Source organism: Mustela lutreola, chromosome 13, assembly GCF_030435805.1.
Source record: "Mustela lutreola isolate mMusLut2 chromosome 13, mMusLut2.pri, whole genome shotgun sequence".
Lineage (NCBI taxonomy): Eukaryota > Metazoa > Chordata > Mammalia > Carnivora > Mustelidae > Mustela > Mustela lutreola.
The window spans coordinates 64,751,654-64,773,384 of record NC_081302.1 but is presented as its reverse complement, the minus strand read 5'-3'; the positions used below and the strand labels follow the sequence as shown (position 1 = coordinate 64,773,384).

The window sequence follows — 21,731 nt, the reverse complement described above, 5'->3', positions numbered from 1 at the left end:
GAGCTTTCCAGTTGAGTGGGTGTTAGCTCTCTGTCTTAGCGAACTGGAGAAAATTCCTTTACTGGCCGTATACAAGATTCTTTGAATAGTGTTTGAGAGCCACAGAGGTAGCCTATAACTCATTAGGAACAGAGAGCCACAGAGGTAGCCTATAACTCATTAGGAACTGAAAGATCAGAGAAGCCCGATTTAGAGCCAGTTTTCGTCGGTGGGTGGGACCTTCTCCAATGTCCTAGGCGAGGATGGATTTCCTTGAGGTAGGCAAAATAGGGAACGTTTGTTTTGTGGGTTTTTTCCCCTGGCAATAAGCGAATATATTTTTCATCACCACGCCTCCCGTACTTCTGTAGCCAAATATAAAATAGAGACCTTGAGTCCCAGCACGGTTCACCAGCCAAAGACTTCAGCAGGTCCTTCCAACACCCACAACCCCCGCCCTGAGTTCCAGCTGGAGTCGAGCCTCTCCGGAGTCCTCCGGGAACCTGGACGAAGGGAAGCAACTCCGGGGGCCCGGGCTCCCCGTCCTCCAGGTCCTCCAGCTCGCGGGCCCGCGGGCCGGGGGTCCCGTGACCTGCGCGGGGCCGAGTGCGCCGCCTAAGCCGCGTACTTCTGCTTCCCCGCGCCGGCCCCGCGCTGCCAGCCCCCAGCCGCAGGGGAGCTCCGGGCCCCGGGGGCCGCCGCCCTTTGCGCTCCCCCGCGGGTGGGCGGGGCGGAGGGCCGGCCCGCGGCGGACGTGGGTGTTAAGCGGCTGCCCGGGCGGCGGAGGCAGAGCGGCGAGCCGGCGGCGGAGCCCGAGCAGCACGCGCGGCCAACTGTCCTGGCGGTGAGCGCAGCCCCACAACCGCCGCTCCGGGGGCGGCGGGAGGGAGCGGGGCGCGAGCGGGCCTATGCGGGGGGGCGGGGCGACCTTCCCGGGCAGCCGGCGGGCTTCTGGGGTCCGCGGCCCGCGCGCCGTCCACGCGCCCAGGTCGTTACGGGCGCCGAGGGCCGGGGCTCGCCGGACACTCCGGGGCTCCGCGGGCTCCTTTCCGTAGAGTCACCTGCCGGGAAGGGTGTCCTCTTTGCCCCGCGGAGAGTCATCAGGCCTCTGGGCACCGCGCCGCCCGTGCCCGGGCCCGAGTAGGGGCGGTTATGAATGGGAGACTCGTGCAGGTTGTTGGGCTGGAGTCCGAGGACGAGAAAGCGGGAAGCAGTCTCCCTCGCGGGTCCTGTGCCCCCGGGATCCGGAGCCTCGGAGCGCGATTGCCTGGCCGGCGTGTTAGCGGGCAGACGGGCCGGCATCGCAGCGCCTTGGGTCCGGCTCTAGTACTGGGCGGGAGGGCAGCCGGGTCGGCTTGAGCTCCACCAACCCTACCTGGTGGAGCAGGCGGACTCAGAGCGTTCTCCCAGGCGAGAGACCCATTTCCCCCCGGAACAGAAGGCTGTGCGGCTGGCGATGTTGTTTCTCTCTCCGTCCTGGAGTCGGACCCACCTGTGCTTGCAGGAGACGTAAAGGGGCGCTAAAAGGATTCAGCTTTTCAACTGGCTCAAGACTGAGTTTTAACTTCTGCTGACCAGTCTTGCCTCTCCCAAACCGAATGTATTTTTCCAGACTTCTTGAAGCCGCCTTCTTAAACTACACAATAATGTGAGTCAGTTGCTGAGTTAATCTGTTAGTTCCCATCACTGTTTATTTAGTGTTTTAGCAATTCTATGAGTCTCTACTTGTGGGATTTGATGCGTTTAAGTTTGACTTACCGGAGGTGGTTAAATTCACAGCGATGACACATAGTAGGATCTATGCCTTTCTTATAAACTAAGAAATAAATGTTGGCACCCCAAGAATTCAACCGACGGAGAAGCCACATGGGTTAGGCCCTGTGTGACTCTCCCCACTTGCCTTCAATTTTCCTTGAAAATGCAGGGTTCGGTGCTTGTTTTTTGCGTTTCTTTTTGGTCAGGTTGGAATACTCTGGAATTAAGCATTGCTTGGTAGGCACAGACCCAAAAGGCAAGACTTGAGTCCTCTGACTACTTGTTATGACCTTGGAAAAGCTCTTGCTTTGTGGCCTCAGTTTTCCATCTGGAAAAGGAAGAGATTGGATTAGGACCCTCATAGCCTTCTCTAGGTACAGGATGGCCACAACCTCATCAACTGTAGTTACTGATACTGCCTCTCCTGTCCTATCAATAACATAAAATGCATGTCTTGTCTGTTTCACTTAGTTGCTTTTTCAAGTCCAGTACTATGCTTTTGTGGTTGCTGGTTTTAATTTTTTTTTTTTTTTCCAAAGAAGGAAGATTCTTGGTGTCTGATCATTCACAACAGGCGTCAAGTGGTTAAAAAAGACTTCTTAGTGGATAAAATGATTTTCCGCTGTTGTTTAGGTCCACGTTGGCATTCATTAATAACCCAGCTGGCCCACCACCCTCCAAGAGGTGGCCTGGTGGGAACACAAAGGTCTTTAGTGTGATGAATAAAAATTGTTCTTTGGTATTGACGGATAAGTCACTTATTTAGTTTGAAAACCACACAGAATAGGTTGCTGAATTGATTATCTTGATATTAGTGTTAATGAGCCACCTTTCCTTTTTAATAAAAATCTGTATTTTTATATTTTTAAAGCCAATTTCTCTGTTAGTTGATTTTTGTCTAACAAGAGGAGTAGACTCTAGTTTTGCCAAACTTTTTAAGCTCTAGCCCAAACATGCTGAAACATGCATGAAAATTTCATGGGGAGATGGTGGGCGAGTAGAAGGCAGGCCAATTGCACTGATACCTTGACTGCCTTTTTCTTTCTTCCTTCCTTCCTTCCTTTCTTTCTTTTCTTTTCTTTTTTCTTTCTTTCTTTCTTTTTTTTTTTTTTTTTTGCAAAAGGGAGAACTGATCTCCCAGCTCCCAGAGGTTGACGTCCCAGTAACCAGGCAGCAGTTCTAGAGAAAGGCTGCAGAGGCTTCACTGATGGTGAGCTCTGGTCTCCTTTCAGGGATATGAGACACCCGTCATAAGCTCCGGAGAGTTGCCTTCCACAGAGACCAGCAGAGGAGTGGGCCAACATGAAGTCCAGTCCTGCCATCCAAGCTGCCATTGACCTCACAGCGGGGGCTGCAGGTAATTCCAGGGGAAACCCATCCTCTAGTCTTGGAGTACCTGCTACAAGTGGGATCCAATGAAGGCGTGGTGAAAATATTGCTTTTGTAACTCCCAGAAGCAACATGCTTTCTCCTTGGAGGGAATCCATGTAATGGAGGGAATTCATCTAATTGAAGAGTAATATCGTCTTCTAAAAATGGCAGAAGGTAGAGCAGTTCCCTTACAATAAAACTCTGAGTGTGGGTGCAGGGTGGGAATGTCCTCAGTTCACAGCTGGAAAACCTCACAGCTCAGAGTTGAAGTCCTTTGTCCATTGTCACACAGCTGGCATGTGCAGGTGACGTGGGATTTCACTCTAAGCCTGGCAGTCTTCAGAGCCCTTGTAGTCCAGAATCCTACTATGCCGTCTGTCCAGGGAAGTCCTACTTACTGTCCTTATTGCTGCCAAGGCAAGAAAGGAGGACACTCTTTAGAAATGTCTTTGGTAACTGAGGCTGATTTTTGATGGTTTCTAAAGCCCTAAAAAGAAAAGAGAGGCCCTCGGATTTGCCAGGGAAGAGTGGGCTGGGCAGGGGTTGAGCCCCAGGGCAGACTATGGCCTCAAAAGGCACAGGTAAATACTCCTGGGCAGCGCTTGCAACACACAGGCCAGTCTTTAGAAATATCACCTTTACTCAGCCTGAGAGCAGTAATTGGAAGTCTGTGCGTGGTGACTTGGTTCTCTAGGTTCCTGTGTTATTTTAGGGCCAGAGGAGTGCTGGGATGCTCCTATTTCCCAGATGAAAACCCTGGTTTACCCTTGCCCCTTACACTGATTCCCTTTTTTAAGAAGAAAAAAATTTTTTTATTAACATATAATGCATTATCAGCCCCAGGGGTACAGGTCTGTGAATCGCCAGGTTCTTACACTGACTCTTATAAGGGCCTCAGCTCCTGGGAGTGGAGAGGCCAGAGGGGTGAGTTGCCTTTTCTCCCCTCATCCAGTGGGTCCTTCCGGGTCAACAGATCAGGTGCAGCCAAGGGCCACCCTGGTCATCCCATCATTCCCTTAACTGTGAAAAAGAAGTTACAGTTTAGAGAACAAAGTATTTTCTCCTGAACCAAAGGTAGATGGAGGTAGGCTAATTGAGAAAGGCTATAGACAGTGCATTACAGACTGATAAGAAGTACAGGCACCAGCTCCCAGTTTAGAGACCACAGGAGTGTCCTGGCCCAGGAGGAGGGGAAACTAAGCGTGGCCTAGGTGTCCACTGGCTTCTTGTCTGCTGAAGGCCTTGGGTCAGTCCATACCAGCTGCAGCTGATAACCCATGGTCCAACCAATGGCCCCATTCACCACTCCCACCCCCATGCCAACCCCCAGGCCACATTGGGATGACCCTGACCATGGGAACAGTGGACCCATTTGCCTGCCTCTGGCACCCTCTTAACGGTCCTGCAAATGCTCTGGGCTCAGTTTTTGTCTCCACCTTAGGGTGTATTTAACCACAGGAGAGATCCTCAGCTTTTGGAATTAAATGTCAGTCAGTCTGCCAAAGACATAGAATCTGATGTGATCAAATATTCTTTTTCCTGGAAAGGCATTTCTGTGTGGACAGGTATTTGCGTGCGCATTATGTGCTTTATAGTAAATTTTAAAGATACAGATAGCAGTTGTATTGTTGGGAGTCTGGTGTGTAAGGCATTGGGGCATGTTTTTTTAAAATATTACCATGTTTGGGGCCTGTCTACATATGGCCTTTAATTCTCCTGATAAGTAGTTGGGATTTCTTCCTGCCCTGGTCTCAGGGGGTCACCCATCACTGATGTAGCATGGCCCTGCAGCATCTGACTTTGGGGGACAACAGGCTCCTTGGCAGGGGTCCGTGCCAGGTGGACCTGGCAGGTGAGGGGTGAGAGGTGAGGGACTCGTTGGCTGGCAGGGGAGGCTTGTGTTCGTGACCTGAGAACTTCTACTGGGAGGCGCTTGGCATGCAAACGGGAAGCCATAGCCCCCTTTGGATGGGTGGCAGTCCCCCAGTGTGGAGCTAGGAGGGCCTGCAGAGACCTTTGGCTCTGATGCTCACTGTATAGTGTAAAGGACACCCTGAGAGGCCGAGTGCATTTGCCCATGTTTGTGCAGCTAGATGGTGTCCAGAGACAGGGCTAGGACGTTGGTTCCTTGGTTCCTTGACTGGTGCTGTTGTTGTCTTTGTTTTAAAACTCCATAATGGTGGCTCTGTAGCTCAGGGATTAGAGCACTGGTCTCGTAAAACTCCATAATGGGCAACGGCCCTCCTGGGGGTGGAGGTTAATTAATCTCAAGCCTCTGCTGCCAGCTGTCTGGATTGGGACATTGGGCCATCGTGGACTGAGGTGATCTCGGTGTAGTACACACATGTTCTTTTCCGTGTCCCTCCTTTTCTTTGAAATAGACCTCCCCTGTCCAGCAGGTTTTTGGTCCAGTTCATCTGCTATAAAATGCTGGGAAGCTGGCACTGCCTGTCTGCTAGTGTAGGAGAAATTCCAGAAATTCCAAGCAGCTAGGATGGAGGAGGATTTGAAGAAGATAGGTCACTGTATAGTGTTGAAATGAGACAGTGTGGAGCTCAAAAGTTAAATTCCTTCATGAGGAATCTTGGTCTCCCTTTAAAATATGGTAGGTTTTTTTTCTTCTTTCTTTTTTAAAAAATTTTTTAAATACAGTAGTATTTTGACAACTATAACTCGCTCCCCGTTTTGACTTTGTTGCTGTATGCCTTAACTAGCCTAGCTTCTCAATGTGACCTAGACCATTGATGTTTATTCTCTCGTGCCAAAATTCATGATTCTCTTGGCCATCTGGATGTTTTCTTTGGAAAAATGTCTATTCAGGTTTTCTGCCCATTTTTAAATCACAGTGTTGAGGTATTTGTTGTTATTGTTGTTTTGTGGTGTTGACTTACAGAAGTTCCTTATATATATTGAATATTAACCCCTGGTCAGATGCATCATCTGCAAATATCGTCTCCTGATGCATCATTTGGAAATATCCCCTCCCGTTCAGTAGGTTGTCTTTTTGTTTTGTTGATGGTTTCATTCACTCTGCAGAAGAGTTTTATTTTAGTGTAGTCCCAATAGTTTGCTTTTTTTTTCCCCTCACTTCAGGAGACCTATCTAGAAAACCGTTGCTAGGCCCATGTCAGAAGTCTTACTGCCTATGTTTTCTTCAGTTTTATGGTTTAATGTTTGTGTTATGATCAGTTTTATGCAGTTTTATGGTTTCAGATCTCGCATTTAGATCTTCAATCCATTTTGAGTTTATTTTTGTGGATGGTGGAAAAAAGTTTCATTCTTTTGAATGTAGCTGTGCTGTTTTCCCAATACCATTTATAGAGGAGACTTTCTTTTCCATCATTGCATATGGCTGCTGCTTCTCTTGTGGAATAATTGACCCTATAAGTGTGGGTTTATTTCTGAAACTTTTTAGTTATTTGTTTTTAAAGATTTTATTTATTTATTTGACAGAGATCACAAGTAGGCAGAAAAGCAGGTAGAGAGAGAGGGAAACAGGCTCCCTGCTGAGCTGAGAGCCCGATGCGGGGCTTGATCCTGGGACCCTGGGATCATGACCTGAGCCAAAGGCAGAGGCTTAACCCACTGAGCCACCCAGGCATCCCTGAAAAATTTTTTTAAAAGATTTTATTTATTTGATAGAGAGAGAGAGAACACAAGCAGTGGGGAGTGGCAGGCAGAGGGAGAGTAGAGGCAGGCTCCTCACAGAACATAGGAAGCCTGATATGGGACTCGATCCCAGGATCCCGGGGACATAATCTGCAATCACCCAACAAACTGAGATACCCAGTGCCCAGTGTGAGTTTATTTCTGGGCCTCAATCCTGTTCTTTTGATTTATGTGTCTCTTTCTGTGGCAGTACTGTACTATTTTGATTACTACTGCTTCGTAGTGGTTTTTTTTTGGGGGGGGGGAGAAGGAAAAGGTTTAATATAAAGATTTAAGATTCACATCAATATAAATGATAACGTTACCTTTCTCTTGATAAGAGCTCAACTTTTGCCTTTCTCATTTTAACATTTCTTGCCATATTTTTTCCTGTGTTTTTCTGTTACTTTCACCCCATCTCCTCCTGTCTATGATCGTATTGACGGATTCCCTCCATCTCCCTAGTAGTTTACACTCGATCTTTAGCAAAAGGGCAAGAGGTGATCCCCAGTAGTTTAGAAACTAGACTTGTACATAAGCTACAATGATTAAATTCATTTTAACACACTCTTTAACTTTACCAACATCTAGGTAGTATCCGTAACCTTCTTTTCCTATATTCCCCAAGAGCACTGTTAGGTGTTCATCTTCCTGAGTAGAAATGTGGCATTTTATTTTCCTGTTTTCTTTTTTTGATGTGGGGGAAAGATAATCTACATTGTGTGTATGTGTTTATAGTCACCCTAGATTGCTAAAGTATATCCTCCAGTGATTCTTTCAAAGAGGGTATGCAAGAAACAAACTGAATTCTTTCATATCAAAAAATGTCTTTGTTTTCCTTCAGAATAAAATGCCACTTTGGCTGGATGTAGTATTCGAGGTTTAAATGTTTTCCCCTGCAGAAATTTTATGTTACTGCCCCATTTACTTCTAGCATCCAGAGTGTCCAGTAAGTCTGCTGTCAGTCTGATTCTTGTTCCTTTGTAGGTTCACGCTCCTCTTTCTGGAAGACTTTATGACTTTTTTTTTTTTTTTTTTAATTTTTTATTTTTTATAAACATATATTTTTTATATACATATATTTTTATCCCCAGGTCTGTGAATCACCGGGTTTACACACTTCACAGCACTCACCAAATCACATACCCTCCCCAATGTCCATAATCCCACCCCCTTCTCCCCAACCCCCTCCCCCCGGCAACCCTCAGTTTGTTTTGTGAGATTAAGAGTCACTTATGGTTTGTCTCCCTCCCAATCCCATCTTGTTTCATTTATTCTTCTACCCACTTAAGCCTCCATGTTGCATCACCACTTCCTCATATCAGGGAGATCATATGATAGTTGTCTTTCTCTGCTTGACTTATTTCGCTAAGCATGATACGCTCTAGTTCCATCCACGTTGTTGCAAATGGCAAGATTTCATTTCTTTTGATGGCTGCATAGTATTCCATTGTGTATATATACCACATCTTCTTGATCCATTCATCTGTTGATGGACATCTAGGTTCTTTCCATAGTTTGGCTATTGTGGACATTGCTGCTCTTTATGACTTTTTTTATCCCTGGAATTCCCAGATATCTAGGAGTCTCTGTTCATCAATCTTACTGAGTATTTGATAAGCACTGACAGTCTCAAGACTTGAATTTTTCTTGGCACCTGGGTGGCTCAGTTGGTTAAGCAACTGCCTTTGGCTCTCAAGTCATGATCCTGGAGTCCTGGGATCCAGTTCCACATCCAGCTCCCTGCTCAGAGGGGGTCTGTTTCTCCCTCTGACCCTCCCCCCTCTCATGCACTCTCTCTCTCTCATAAATAAATAAAACCTTAGAAAAAAAGACTTGAATCTTTCTTTAGCTCTGGGAAGTTTTATTCCATTCTTAATTATTTCCTCTGCTTCATTACCTTTATTATCTTTTTCTAGAATTCCTGTCAAATGGATGCTGGAGCTTCTGGATCTCTCCTCTATCTCTGGATCTTTCTTTATTATCTCTTTGGCCCTTTGCATTGTAACCTTAGAACATTCTTCATGTTGATCTTCTAGATCATTCCTTGTCTCTTCAAGTATGTCTCTTCTGCTATTCAGAGCATCTATGGAGTTCTTTATTTTGAAGACATCTGGATGATAATATTTAATATTTCTAATCTCCTCTTTTATCTCTTTGAAGTTATTAATCCACTTCTTCTAAAATTTTCTTCTCTCATATTATCTGTTTCTTTAGGTGTTGGCACCTTTGTTTGCAGAATTTTGTGTCTGTTTTCCTTCAAACTATGGTGATTCCTGATGGGAGTCAGGTGATTCCTGATGGGAGTACTCAAATTTGTACATAAATGCCTATTCTGCTTACCAGAACTTATCTCTAGTGACTTTGAGGGAGAGGCCAAACACAAGGTTAGACAGACTGTCCCAATTCCTTGATTTATGAGCATATCTGTTTCCTCTTTATTCTGGAGTTTTTGTTCCATCCAAGGTTTCACTAATTTTCATCTGAGTCACAAGCCACATAATTTTTGCAATTTCTTTAAGTCCATTGGAGGCCTCTCTTTTCTCAGTCTGGAAGGCAAGTCTTTACATGTTCTACTTCAGGGTCCTCTCCTTCGTCCCCCGATACACCTACTTCCATTTCCGACCCTGAACTTTCTTCCTCCTCTGGCTCAGAATCTTCTACTTCTTTAGTTACAATAATCTCCAAGGCATCTTTGTCATTTCCTCAACTCCATGCTTCATATTTACCACAGTATGGCATTGGAAGATGGAATCCTTTCCTCACATTATTCCAAAGCCACCTCTTCTCCCTTCTTCCGTGCCTTCAAGCCTCCTTCCTCCCTCCTCTTCTAACTCTGAGCCATCTTCCTGTCGAGGGTTTGTTTTTCCTTCCACTCTGAAGATACTTCCTCCTGAGTCTCTGAGTTCTTCAGCTCCTCTGCCCAGCAACCTTTAACTCTTTAACAAATAGCTCAAGCCATCACCAGTTTCCTCCCCAGTTCCATGCTTTGAGCTTACTAGTTTTATCTACTTTTTCTTGAATTTGTATCTTCCTCCTTCCTTTTTTCATTTTGTGGGAGTGTATCTTTCAGTAATTCTTTCATAAATGATTTCTGGCTGGTAAATTTGATGAGGCTTTACATATCTGAAAAGGTCCTTCACCACCCTTAAGGCCTAAATGCTCATTTAACTGGATATAGAATTTAAATTCAAAATCACTTTCCCTTAGAATGTTGAAGACATTAACTCCATTGCTTACTAATATTCAGTGTTGCTGATGAAAAGTCTGCTGCCAATGCAAGTCTTGCTCCTTCATCTTCTCTGGAGGTTTGTAGAATATTTGCTTTATTCTTTAAACTGAGAGGGATATTTTTCCCATCTTTGCTTTGACCAGTTCATCCTCTGCAATGTCTCTCTTCTCTCCTGTTTCTTCTGTAGGATGCTCTGTCTCTGCGTCCATCAACTGTATTGCTTATGGCTTCTTCCCCACTTCCCATGAGTTTGTGTTTTTGTGATTCATCATGGGGCAATTCCTTACCTTGGTTTGACTTGTATGCTTTAGCTTCATCTAATTTGCTAGTTACTTCTTTTCTTCTAAAAATCAAATTTTCAATATCCTCAACTATTTTAGAGTGTGCTGCTTCTGTTTTCTTAATCCTGTTTTTTATGTAACTATATCTTTTGTTACTACTCCTTTTTGGTACGAGAATTCTTTGGATTTTTCATTCTAAAATTTCCTTCAGGTCATATTTTAAAAAGAATTTTAAGTTATTTACTTGAAAAAGTGAATGAGCACAAGTGTGAGTGCAAACAGTGGGGGGAGAGGCAAGAGGGGCGGAGAGAGAGAGGGAGAAGCAGGCTCTCTGCTGAGCAGGGAGTCCGATGTGGGCTTGGATCCCAGGACCCTGAGGTCATGTCCTGAGCTGAAGGCAGATGCTTAACTGAGTCACCTAGTCTCCCCTCCTTCAGGTCATTTTTAAGAAATTGTCTTATCTTTTCAACCACTAAGTCCAGGTTTTCTATCAAGCCTTTAAACTTCCTCATGATAACTACTGACTTGTCTCTGCATTTTCAGTCTAATACCTGAGCCATCTTTTGGTCACTTTCTGTCAACCGAATTCTTTCCCTATGGTGATATTTTCCTATTTCTTTGTGAAAGTCTAGTAATTCCTTCCTTCCTCTCAAGATTTTAATTTTAAGCAATCTTTTTTCCCAATGTAGGGCTTGAACTCACAACCCTGGGATCCAGAGTTGCATGCTCTTCTGACAGCCAACCAGGCATGCCAAGTCTAGCAATTTCTGACTGTACATGAGACATTATTGATAAGTATTCAAAACAGAAGTATTTTATTTTTCTGAAGAGTAATTTTTGTTTTTTCCGGCCCGCTCAACTCTCCCAAACTAAAAAATATTATATACATCTGTATATACATATCATCCAGTGAGAGTCTTCATCTTCAAGGAAGTTATTTGCAGAGCAGTATTTGTCTTCAGCACAACTGTGTCTCAGTGCCTCAAAAAGGGATCCAGCCTGAGGACACATACACACACGCACGCGTGCCTGTGCGCCAAAGGCTTTGTAGTATATCTAGAAATCTGGGATTGCAATACCTCTATCTTTGTTGTTCTTTCTCGAGATTGCTTTGGCTACTCAACAACATTTGTGCTTCCATACAAATTTTAGGATTATTTGTCTATTCTTTGAAAAATGCTGCTGGTATTTTGGTAGGGATTGCACTGAATCCATTGATTTGCTTTGGGTAACATGGACATTTTAACAATGTTTGTTCTTCTAATTCATAATCATGGTACAATGTTCCATTTGTGCTGTCTTCAATCTCTTTCTCATTGCTGTATAACTTGCAGAGAATAGGTCTTTTACCTCCTCGGTTAAGTTTATTCCTAAGTCTTTTATTCTTTTTGTTGCAATTATAAGTGGGATTGTCTTCTTAATTTCTTTTTCTGCTACTTTGTTATTAGTGTAAAAGAATGCAGCAGATTTCTGTATATTTTGTTTTCTACAAATTACTTCATTTATCAGTATTTATTTATTTGACAGAGAGAGACACTCGGCAAGAGAGGTAACACAGCAGGGGGAATGGGAGGGGAAGAAGCAGGCTTCCCTGCCGAGCAGAGAGCCTGATATGGGGCTGGATCCCAGGACCCTGGGGTCATGACCTGAGCCGAAGGCAGATGCTTAATGACTGAGGCACCCAGGCACCCTCTTCATTTATCAGCTCTAATAGTTTTTGTTGTTGTTGTTGTTGATTGTGAAGTCTTCTTTTTGTGAAGTTCTTTTTTGTGAAGTTTTATTTAAAGTAGACTTCATGTTCACTGTGGTGCACAATGAGGTGTTTGAATTCATGACCATGAGCGTAAGACCTGAGCTGATATCAAGAGTTGGGTGCTTAACCAGCTGAGCCACCCGGAGCCCCTAAGGTTTTCTGTATGTACTATCATGTCCTGTGCAGATAGTGACAGCATAACTTCTTCCTCACCAATTTGAATGTGCTGCTTCCAGTTGGCCAGGATGAGAGAAGAATTAGGCACAAACAAGTCACTGCAAAAGACTGGGAGCAGGGGACAATAGTCGAAAAGGACTGCTGCCCCGAGCAACTCCACAGTCTCACTTTTATTGGATAGAAAACAATAGCCAACAGGATTGATGAAGGTCAAAGGTTAATCTTGTCTTGCAGACAAGCAAGAAGGAGGAGAAAGTTTATAGTTAACCAAGCACATTCATAGGACTCCTCTAACTAACAAGGGGCGCTTCTGGGAAGAGAAAGGAGCGACAAAGGATAAGGGAAGCAGGCGTTTTCGTGCCACCCTGAGCTGACTGGGCGTTCCCAGATACTAGGCTTCCCTGAAGCAGGCGGCATTCAGCCCTGAGCGAGCCGGGCATCCCAGCTGCCCAGCTTCATGGTCGTATATCATCCTTCTCCCCAAAGACCTGTTGTCAGTATATGTATTTCTTAAGGCCATATCTAAATGTGCTTGGTAACTAGTAAAATCCTCCAGGGGTTACAGTTTAAGTAACAAATTGTTCTGAGGGGCAGCAGCATGAATGCCTTGTATTTCTCGTGTGATTGCTGTGGCTAGGACTTCTAGTACCATGTTAAATAAGTGGTGAATATGGACATCTCTGTCTTGTCTCTAATCATAGAGGGAGAACTGTCAGCTTTTCACTATTGAGTATGATGTTAGCTGTGGGTTTATTATGCTGAGTTGTGTTCCCTCTAAACCTACTCTGCTGAAATCCATCCATTTCATGGTGTACTTTGTCAGATGCTTCTCTGTATTTGAAATGATCATATGGCTTTTGTCCTCTTGCTAATTGGTGCAATCCACTGATCAATTTCAGAATATTGAAACCACCCTTGCATCCTTGGAATAAAGCCTGCTTGATCTTGCTGAAGGATTTTTTTTTTTTTCCTGTATTGTTGAATGCCATTCGCTGTTATTTTATTGAGGGGAATTTTTGCAGCTGTGTTCATCAGACAAGTTAGCTTGTAATTTTTTTTCTACTATCTTCACTTTTGAGGTCAGGGTAGTGCTGGCCTCCTAGAATGAATTTGGAAGTTTACTATTTTTTTTGGAATGGTGTTTGAAAGATAGGGATTAACTCTCCTTTGTGTTTGATAGAATTCACTTGTGAATCCATCTAGTCCAATTTAGTTTGTTGGGAGGTTTTTGTTTTGTTTTTTGATTACTGATTCAATGTCATTACTAGTAATTAGTTTCTTCAAATTTTTTTCTTTTACTTTATTTTTCCTTTAGATTTTAACTATTTACTGAGCATAAGCAGGGGGATCAGCAGACCGAGGGAGAGGGAGAAGCTGTCTCCCCACTGAGCAGGAGCCCAATGAGGGGCTCGACCCAACCGTGGGATCAGGACCTGAGCTATCCAGGTGCCTGACGGGGCACCTCTTTGACACCTTGAAAGTGAAGATACAGACGTTCCCTGACCTGTACCGGGGCCTCACCGACTGCTGCCTGAAGACCTACTCCCAGGTGGGCTTCCGCGGCTTCTACAAGGGGACCAGCCCAGCGCTGATCGCCAACATCACCGAGAACTCGGTCCTCTTCATGTGCTACGGCTTCTGCCAACAGGTGGTGTGGAAGGTGGTTGGATTGGAGAAGCAGGCCAGGCTGAGGTGAGTTGTGGGTACTAACACTTTCTTCCTTTGTTTATAAAGAAAACGTTGTTGCCCAGTCAAAATTTGTATGATACCTTATGGGAAGAGTGTTTCCTTTTTTAAAATAACCACATTGTTTCTGATTGTGAAGTTGTCATGTAAAACTTGTAGAAGGCTGGTCAGTAATGCACCATAAATAAGGAGGTGCCCTTACGTGCTGCTGTTCTTCAGGAAGTTGCTTTTCAGATGCCCTGGTGGTACTGCTTCTCTTGTGGGCACCAGGGCTAGACGGGAGCCACAGGTGCAACTTGTGAGCCGAGCTTTGGGTTCCCCTTCATCAGAGTGCAGAGGACTGGAAGAAGCTGCCTGAGCCAGACAGGCTAGAGAGCAACTTGGAATTTTAGGAGGAGCTGGAATCATCTGTGAAGATGCGGATGGATGGACTCTTTGGCCAAGTCGGCCCAAACATCGGACTTCGGCTTGTGCTGCGTCCTCCCTTGCATATTTATTTACACAGAGACCATAGAGGATTCAGGAACCACTGGCATGTGTAGCCCTCCCTTTTTTGAACATTGATTTATTTTAAGTCATTGAAACTTGTATCAGGTTCATGGTTGGGCAGATAGCCGTATGGGCTGTTTCGGTAGGAACTGGAAACCCATTTGCAACTCCGGTCCCACCCGACTGTAGGCCCCTTCTGTGCAGAAGTGTTCTCTGGAGACGCCTAGTGATCTCAAAGATGTGCCCTTTTGTTCGCAGGAGTTTTGTCTTCATGGATGGAACGTGTTTTTTAATAGCTTGGGACTGGGTGGAATGACCCAGGGAGATAGCATCTGAAAAGGGCTGCACATGGATTCCAGGACCTTCCGCACAGAAGGGGTCATGAAGAGGAGGAGGAAGTAAAGAAATAAGCAGAAGAGAAACCAGGAGAGTGTGGGATCTCATGCTAGAGACTGACAGAAAGAACACTGTAGCGACTGTCACTCTTCCTGCTAGAGGGGGAATCCTTCTCTGGGACAAGATGGGAAGTTTAGGTCCCCTGCGACATTCCCAGAGGAGGATGCCTTATGGAGAAGATGGAGGTAGGAAGCAGCCACATGAGGTCCTGGAGGAAGTCCTCCAGCCAAGAAGCCATTCTGTTTCATGTGGTCTCACCCCGTACCCTCCTCTCCAGTCCTGGTGAGGCAGGAGGGAGCTGCGTCTTCATCCCACACAACAGTGTTTGCTTATTCCCTGGCAGGGAATGGCCACCTTAGAGTTGATGGAGCTGGAGCACCCACACCTGTCCTGTTTTGTTCATCCCTCCTCATGATCTGTGAGAGCAGCAGAGCCCCTACTGTTCTGTTTAAAGGTGGGGACTCCCATTTGCAGATACTGGCTTAGGACCCTATTACTTGAGCTCATAACTGAGCACAGGACCGAGTCTCTGTCCAGTACTCTTGCCGTAAGACCAGAGTCGGGGAACTGGACTGTGTTAGGATTCAGGTCTAGAGGAAGACCTGGTCAGTAGAGGCAATGAAAGGAAAGCCCTGCTTGGAAGAGCCTACGATGAATTTCAGCAATGATACCGTAAATATTTGCATGTCCTTGGCTTGAATTCCTCCCCGAGTTCAGTTCTCTTTTGACCTTTGTCCACATGGGGTCCTAACAGCAGGAGGGTTCAGGTACATGTTTGTTGAATGGGAGATAAGCAGCCGATTCTTACCAAATCCCATCCTGTGCCCGCTGTGGTTTCAGTTCTGGGTCTAATGCCTCTCCTGCAGGTGCAGCCTGGGGCCCTGCGTGCCTCACTGGGCGCCCAGGTAGGGGAGAGGACTCAGAGTTCACTGCAGGTGTGCTTTGACCTTGCTGTTGCACTAGAACAGCGTGCTCATACTCAGGCCGCCGACTCTTAGGCTGAAGGGCTTCCACACCGATCAATGCCATCTTTGTTCCCACAAACCTGGCTGTTCTGGCTGCTGGTCAGCAAATTGATGAAGGGTGCCCGAGGGAAATGAAGCCTGGATCTGCAAGCTGGCTGAAAGACTGCAGAAGCCACCTGAAGCTTTGGTCTTGACAGTCCGCTGAGTAGGTGTGAACCATCTTGGACAGTTTCCATTCGCTAGAAGCTGAGCACCAGCAGAGTTGCATGTCGCCGGGTAATGGCCTCATACCCGATTCTCTGAAATGAGAAGCAAGTCTGGAACACAAGCAGGGTCTTCCTCCTGGAAGAAAGCCTCGCTCCCCACCAACTCTTCTGGAAGCAGACAGGCTTGGGCCCGCCCTCCGTCTGCCTATGGCCCCGATGCCAGGTCACCGGGGACCAGAAGGTTGGGGCTGAGATTGGAGGCAGCCCTTGATTTTCTCTTCCTGTCTGATGTCCGTTTGTGTGACTGTTTAACGGAACCCCGGACAGTCGCATGTGCTCGGTCTGTTAGGCTTTTGCTCACGGTTTGGGGAAAGCTTGGGAGGGGATCTCCGTAGCTGGGGAGGGGGTTGCTTCACGGGGGTGTGGCGTCCCGGTGGTTAGGTGACGCAGGCTGCTGGCTTAACAGGTGAGAGTCAGGGAGCCAGTCGTCCTGTGAGCAGCTCACTCTTCCTGCCCAGTCCCGGGTGCCAGCAGAGCTCTTGTGACCGATCACAGGTCTCTATCAATACACACTTTAATGATATTTCCTAGCTGTTGGATAGTTCAGGTGAGAACAGTTGTCCTAAAGTAATAGGATCTGTGCTTCTCTGAGATTTCCTACCTGCAGAAGCCTCATTTTCAGAATTTGGGTCCCTGAGTTTCTAGAATCAGCCATTCCCTGCCTGCCCAGGGTTGAGCCAAGCCTGCCACAGGGGTGGAAGTGCCAGCCTCATCCCCAGCCCCCCATTTCCCCGGCCCTAAGCACAGCTCCCTGTCTCCCTGCAGCACAGTCTGGTCCGTGGGGAAGAGCGTCCTCAGGAAGGACCGCCCCTTGGGCTTCTACCACGGCCTCTCCAGCACCTTACTCTGAGAGGTGCCCGGCTATTTCCTCCTCTTTGGCGGCTCCGAGCTGAGCAGGTCGTTTTTTGCATCAGGAAGAGCGAAGGATGAGCTAGGTAAGCATTTGGCTGGGCTGGGCCGGGCCGCGCCCCACACTGGCCTGCTTATTGCAGAGGCTGTGGGGGTCTGCTAGGCACGGAGGTTTCTGGAGGTTTGGAAAGGACCTTGGCACCTTCCTCTGGGTGCACTCATGTGCTTGCCACGAGGGTGAAGCTGTGCATCCCAGACTTCTTTACTGGAGTAACATTTTAGGGGAGAATATAGAAATTACTTTCCTGTGGGAAATCACCTGTAAAGCATTTTGCAATAAGCATAAAACTTGGTAACAAATCTTGAGTGTGTTTCCAGAGGACTGAAAAGTGTCATTCTTTCTAGCTTGTCCTGTGTACCTGCTTGACGCAATCATGTCAATGTTTGGCTTGCGTGAATGATTACTTGTTAATTCTCAAACACATCACTTCAGTGTTTTTGGCTTATTCTGGGGTTAGGCACGCTCCCAGGCTTAACTGTCGTGTTTAATAAGACAACTTTGGCTTTCATGGTAAAGGAAGAATCAGGGCTGTGGGGCATTAACATAATGAAATACTGCAGACTGAGAGGGTTGGAAAAAACGTGACCTGTGTTTCAGTGGCCACTGTTCTCATTCCCATGGGGTGGGGGGCGGGTTGCCATGTTGCTGAGGGCCTGCTGGTTCTGTGTGGGCAAGTCCTTCGGAGGGCAGGCCAGGAGGGCCACACCGCAACAGTGACCAGCACTGATATGGTCCTGTGATGAGGGGCAGACCCAGAGTGCCACATGGGACCTTGTGTCCTCTGAGCAGAGAGCCCAAAGGGGGCTCGATCCCTGAGATCAGGACCTGAGCTGAAGGCAGATGCCTTACTGACTGAGCCACAGGTGCCCGAAATATCAGCATTTTTATTTGCATCTACCTGCACCCACTACCACCTTGACCTCTGGAAATGCTGTCCTTGAGACAAAAATGCTGTTGGCTGCTTTCCTCCTCCAGGCCCTGTCCCTTTGATGTTAAGCGGTGGAGTTGGTGGGATCTGCCTCTGGCTTGCTGTATACCCAGTGGATTGCGTCAAATCCAGATTTCAAGTTCTTTCCATGTCTGGAAAACAGGCAGGATTTATCGGAACCTTTATAAGCATTGTGAAAAATGAAGGTGAGTCTGCTCATTGCAGAAATGGAGTGGGTATGTCTAGACCGGTCCTTTCGCTGTAACCCTCGTGGAGGTCGATCTCGTGTGTGTGGTTGCTCTCTTCCCCTGCCCCCTGTCCTTCTTCTAGCGCCCCTGCCTTAGCTTGCTTCCATTCTCAAGAACGTTTGCTGTCCTTGTTCCTCGCTTCTGGGCCAGGATTCTTTGTTCTAAATAGCCCGGAGGGAACTTTAAAACTCCAGATTGTGCCTAAGGGGACAAAAGCTTGGAAGTCAGCACCCCTTGTTCTATAGAGTATAGACAGTATCAGAAAAGGATCTCTAACAGAACCACTAAAGGATTTAAAAGAACGTGCTGCAAGTCCGTAATGCTCAGACTTCCTGATGGTGGTTGGCTCTAAATTTTGAGAGTTAACGTAGGAGCATCAAGATTTTCTAAGATATGTTTGTATAACGCCCGGATCGTGCCTCTGGTGAGTAGTGACCTGTCCTTTCAGCATCTGCTCTACATCTTCCACCTCGGGATGTGAACTTCTCGGGCTTGATTTTGCGAGAGAGCGGCCACAGGGTGTGCAAACGGTTCAGTTCATACTCCAGAGTTGCATAAAGCCTCATAGTTGCGCAGAGCCCTATGCCTCCCTCATCCACTTGGATCTTCATAACATTCTGGGCAGTGCCAGCTGTGGACACAGGACTGTGCTTTTGGCCCAGTGTCTTGTGATCCTTGTTCTCCCGAATGAATCTGTGAGGCTGCTGCCCTCCTGTGTTCTGGGGCTGCTTCTCTCTGCCCAGGTGAGGCCTCGCTCTGCCCGGTCCATGTAGCAGGAGCGAGTCTGGGACTCGTGTGTGGTACCTGAGCGTCGCCAAGATTTGCTAGAACACTGGATGCCTGGCCTCGTTGCCGTGAGCCTCCATCCTTCCCGTTCGTCCAGGGACACCTGGACAGAAGTCCTGTCCCTTGTCGGCATTCAGTGTGTTGTCTGGATCTGTCGGTGTCCAGCCCTGGGCTCTGCGGCTTCACAGGGTCTCTCTGAGAAGGGGCGTCTCAGTCTTTGATCACTTCTTGTCTTCTAGGAATAACGGCCTTATATTCTGGACTGAAACCCACAATGATCCGAGCGTTCCCTGCCAATGGGGCGCTCTTTCTGGCCTACGAATACAGCAGGAAGCTGATGATGAGCCAGTTCGAAGCCTACTGAAGTGTCCTGGTGAAACGAGGTTCAAGTCTAGGCACGTGACCACGACAGGTCCTCTAAGGGTTTCACGGAGTACAAGACCAATGGGGAATTATTTTGGTTTCATAGGAGTTCTATTTTTTTGGTCTTCCCTTATACTCTAAATCTTAAACTTTCTGAAAAGGGCCTCCATTTTATCCTATTAATTTCTGCCCATAATCGTACTGAAATTGAACTCAGTTGTTGCTCTTGGACTTGGTGGGACATTTAGGGTGAGCCGCCGGCCTTGCACAGGATCTGAAAGGCTAAAAATAGTTCTCTCGGGACTTTGCATAAACCTGTATGTGTCCGTGCAGCTTGCATGGTTACATGTTAGTAAGGAGTCATTTGGTTCCATGTTTAATTCTCAGATCTCACCAGAAAAACTCTGAGGTAACCATGTTTCATGAAGATGACTGTGAGTGATTCCTTACTCTAGATGTAAGCTCTCATTTAGAACCTTAGTACATGCACTGTGCTAAGTGACTGAAGTTCAGTTTTTCTGTGGTGCTTGACAACTGAACTATCTGTGTAGATTTTGTAGAGGAGAACATATCTGCAAACTGGTGTGGCTTCCATGTTCACGATTTAAGTTAGGAGTAAGCCTCTTGGACTTTCCCAAGATGTTGTACTGTTAAAATAGTGCCATTCACTTCCTAGGTGGGATCATCTTGACCCCTGACACATTGTGAGGTGTGGTGAGAGCAGCACGCCCCTCACCTGTGCTAGCTCCCCTTCTCTCCCAAAGAACTCCCCCTCTGCTGGACCATAGGTTGAGGGACGTCCTGAGGGGAGGGGGCCCTGCTGCTGTGCTTTGAGAAGGCCCATGACCGCCAGCGGACCTGCTCTTCCGTCTCTGGGTCCTGGCCTGGGTAGGATTGCAGATTATTTCTTTGGACCGTCTATGGCCTGCTGATGCACTTTGGCCCACTCACTCACTCACTGCCTCCACCGACCAGAAACCCTTCCCGGGAGCAGAGTGCCAAAGCCAAGAGAAGCCCTTGTTCCCTGTCTGGTGCCTGAAGGAGAGTGCTCGCGGGCAAGGTCCTCTTTTGGATGGAATTGGACAGAACCGAGGGCTTGTCCTCCACAATGAGTGATGTTGGGGTGACCCCTTTGTTTACATTTATCTCAGGATCGCTAACTGCCATGTTTCTTATTGGGTTGGAGACTTACATTTGGTACTGGCAGTCCGTGGATTTTCAGGATTATATATAGGGGGTGACTTTACAAAGCAATGAAACAAGCCAAGTAATTTTATTTAGCTATGCCATACGAATGCACTAACCACCACCACAAACTCCAGGTCACCTGGTGGAAGAGGGTCCCTTCTTGTCCCCACTTAGGCAAGCCTCATCATACCGTGCTGCTCCAAGACCAGCAAGGGCTCTCTCAGAAACCAGTGTTCTTAAGGAGGCTGACTCTGCTAACATCTGTCCCGTGTGTGTCTGTCCTTGTTGGCACAGTGTCCCCCTCGAGTGAAACCTCTGGTTTCCTGAAGCTTTTTGTTCTCTGCAGAGGCTCTGTGCTAACTCTAGCCCACGCGCCAGAACCCAGAGGGTCGGGGCAGTGAGCAGCTGCTCTTTCTGTATACTGCAGCTGTGCAAGTTGGCCCACCAGCAGCATTCTTCTTCTGCCTGGTTGTGTGGATGGGGTTGATGTAGCAGGAAACTGTTCTATTTTTTAAAAATAGCTATATTTCCTATTATGTTTTGGATAATTCTATTCCAGGGTAGTCTGATCTATTTGAAAAAAAACAAAAACAAAAACAAAAACAGTATCATTCTGATGTACCATGATGTAAGATTCTCGAGTTGTTCAAGGAAGTATTTATGTCAGGTTGTAAGGAGGCAAGCCTGTAAATTGTCCTTATGTGAGCAGAAGCACAAGAGTGTAGCAACTCAGTGGCCAGGAATTTGGATGCATCTTGGAGGGTTAGGGAAGAGGAAGCCTAACTGTAATCTTCTTTCAAAACGCAAGTCTTGAGTATTGGGGTTTTCTTCCTTAGTGCCAGCTAAGTATCTACCACCACCACCACCACCACCCCCATTTACCTAAGTCTGCCACCTGGTCTGCCCCTCTGGCTTATGGCTGCGTGCATGTTCAAGGGAACAGTACAAACTGTTTAGCGGCAACATGTGTTTCTGGAACACGAATTATAGCAAGATATGTAGTCAGAGCTTTTCCTAAAGAGCCTTTAGATGGGCTGTTGCACTGGTAGCTGAGACCCTTTGAGGGCTATTTGGAGGGAAACAGAGCACCTGCATCCAGGCATGTTCATAAATAAGGACATTTTATTTATATTATATATATATATATATATATATATATATATATATATATACACACACACACACACATACATAATGACGTTAAGGTACTTAGAATAAAACAACATCCAGCAATGAAGAGAATAGGATTCCCTGTGGACACTGGACTAACCAGTGTTTATAGTGAAAAGATGACCTTCACAGAGTTCCCT

At 46.6% G+C, this 21,731-nt stretch overlaps 1 protein-coding gene across 1 annotated transcript; it reads left to right on the top strand.

The window, feature by feature from the left end:
• The first annotated feature begins 3,036 nt into the window (after positions 1–3,036).
• Positions 3,037–20,415, top strand: SLC25A15 (solute carrier family 25 member 15). Its single transcript, XM_059143993.1, is given in 5 exon segments — positions 3,037–3,091; positions 13,678–13,888; positions 16,764–16,933; positions 17,884–18,042; positions 19,110–20,415. Coding segments are annotated over 5 exon segments (720 nt in total). The 3' UTR covers positions 19,235–20,415.
• Positions 20,416–21,731: the final 1,316 nt, after the last annotated feature.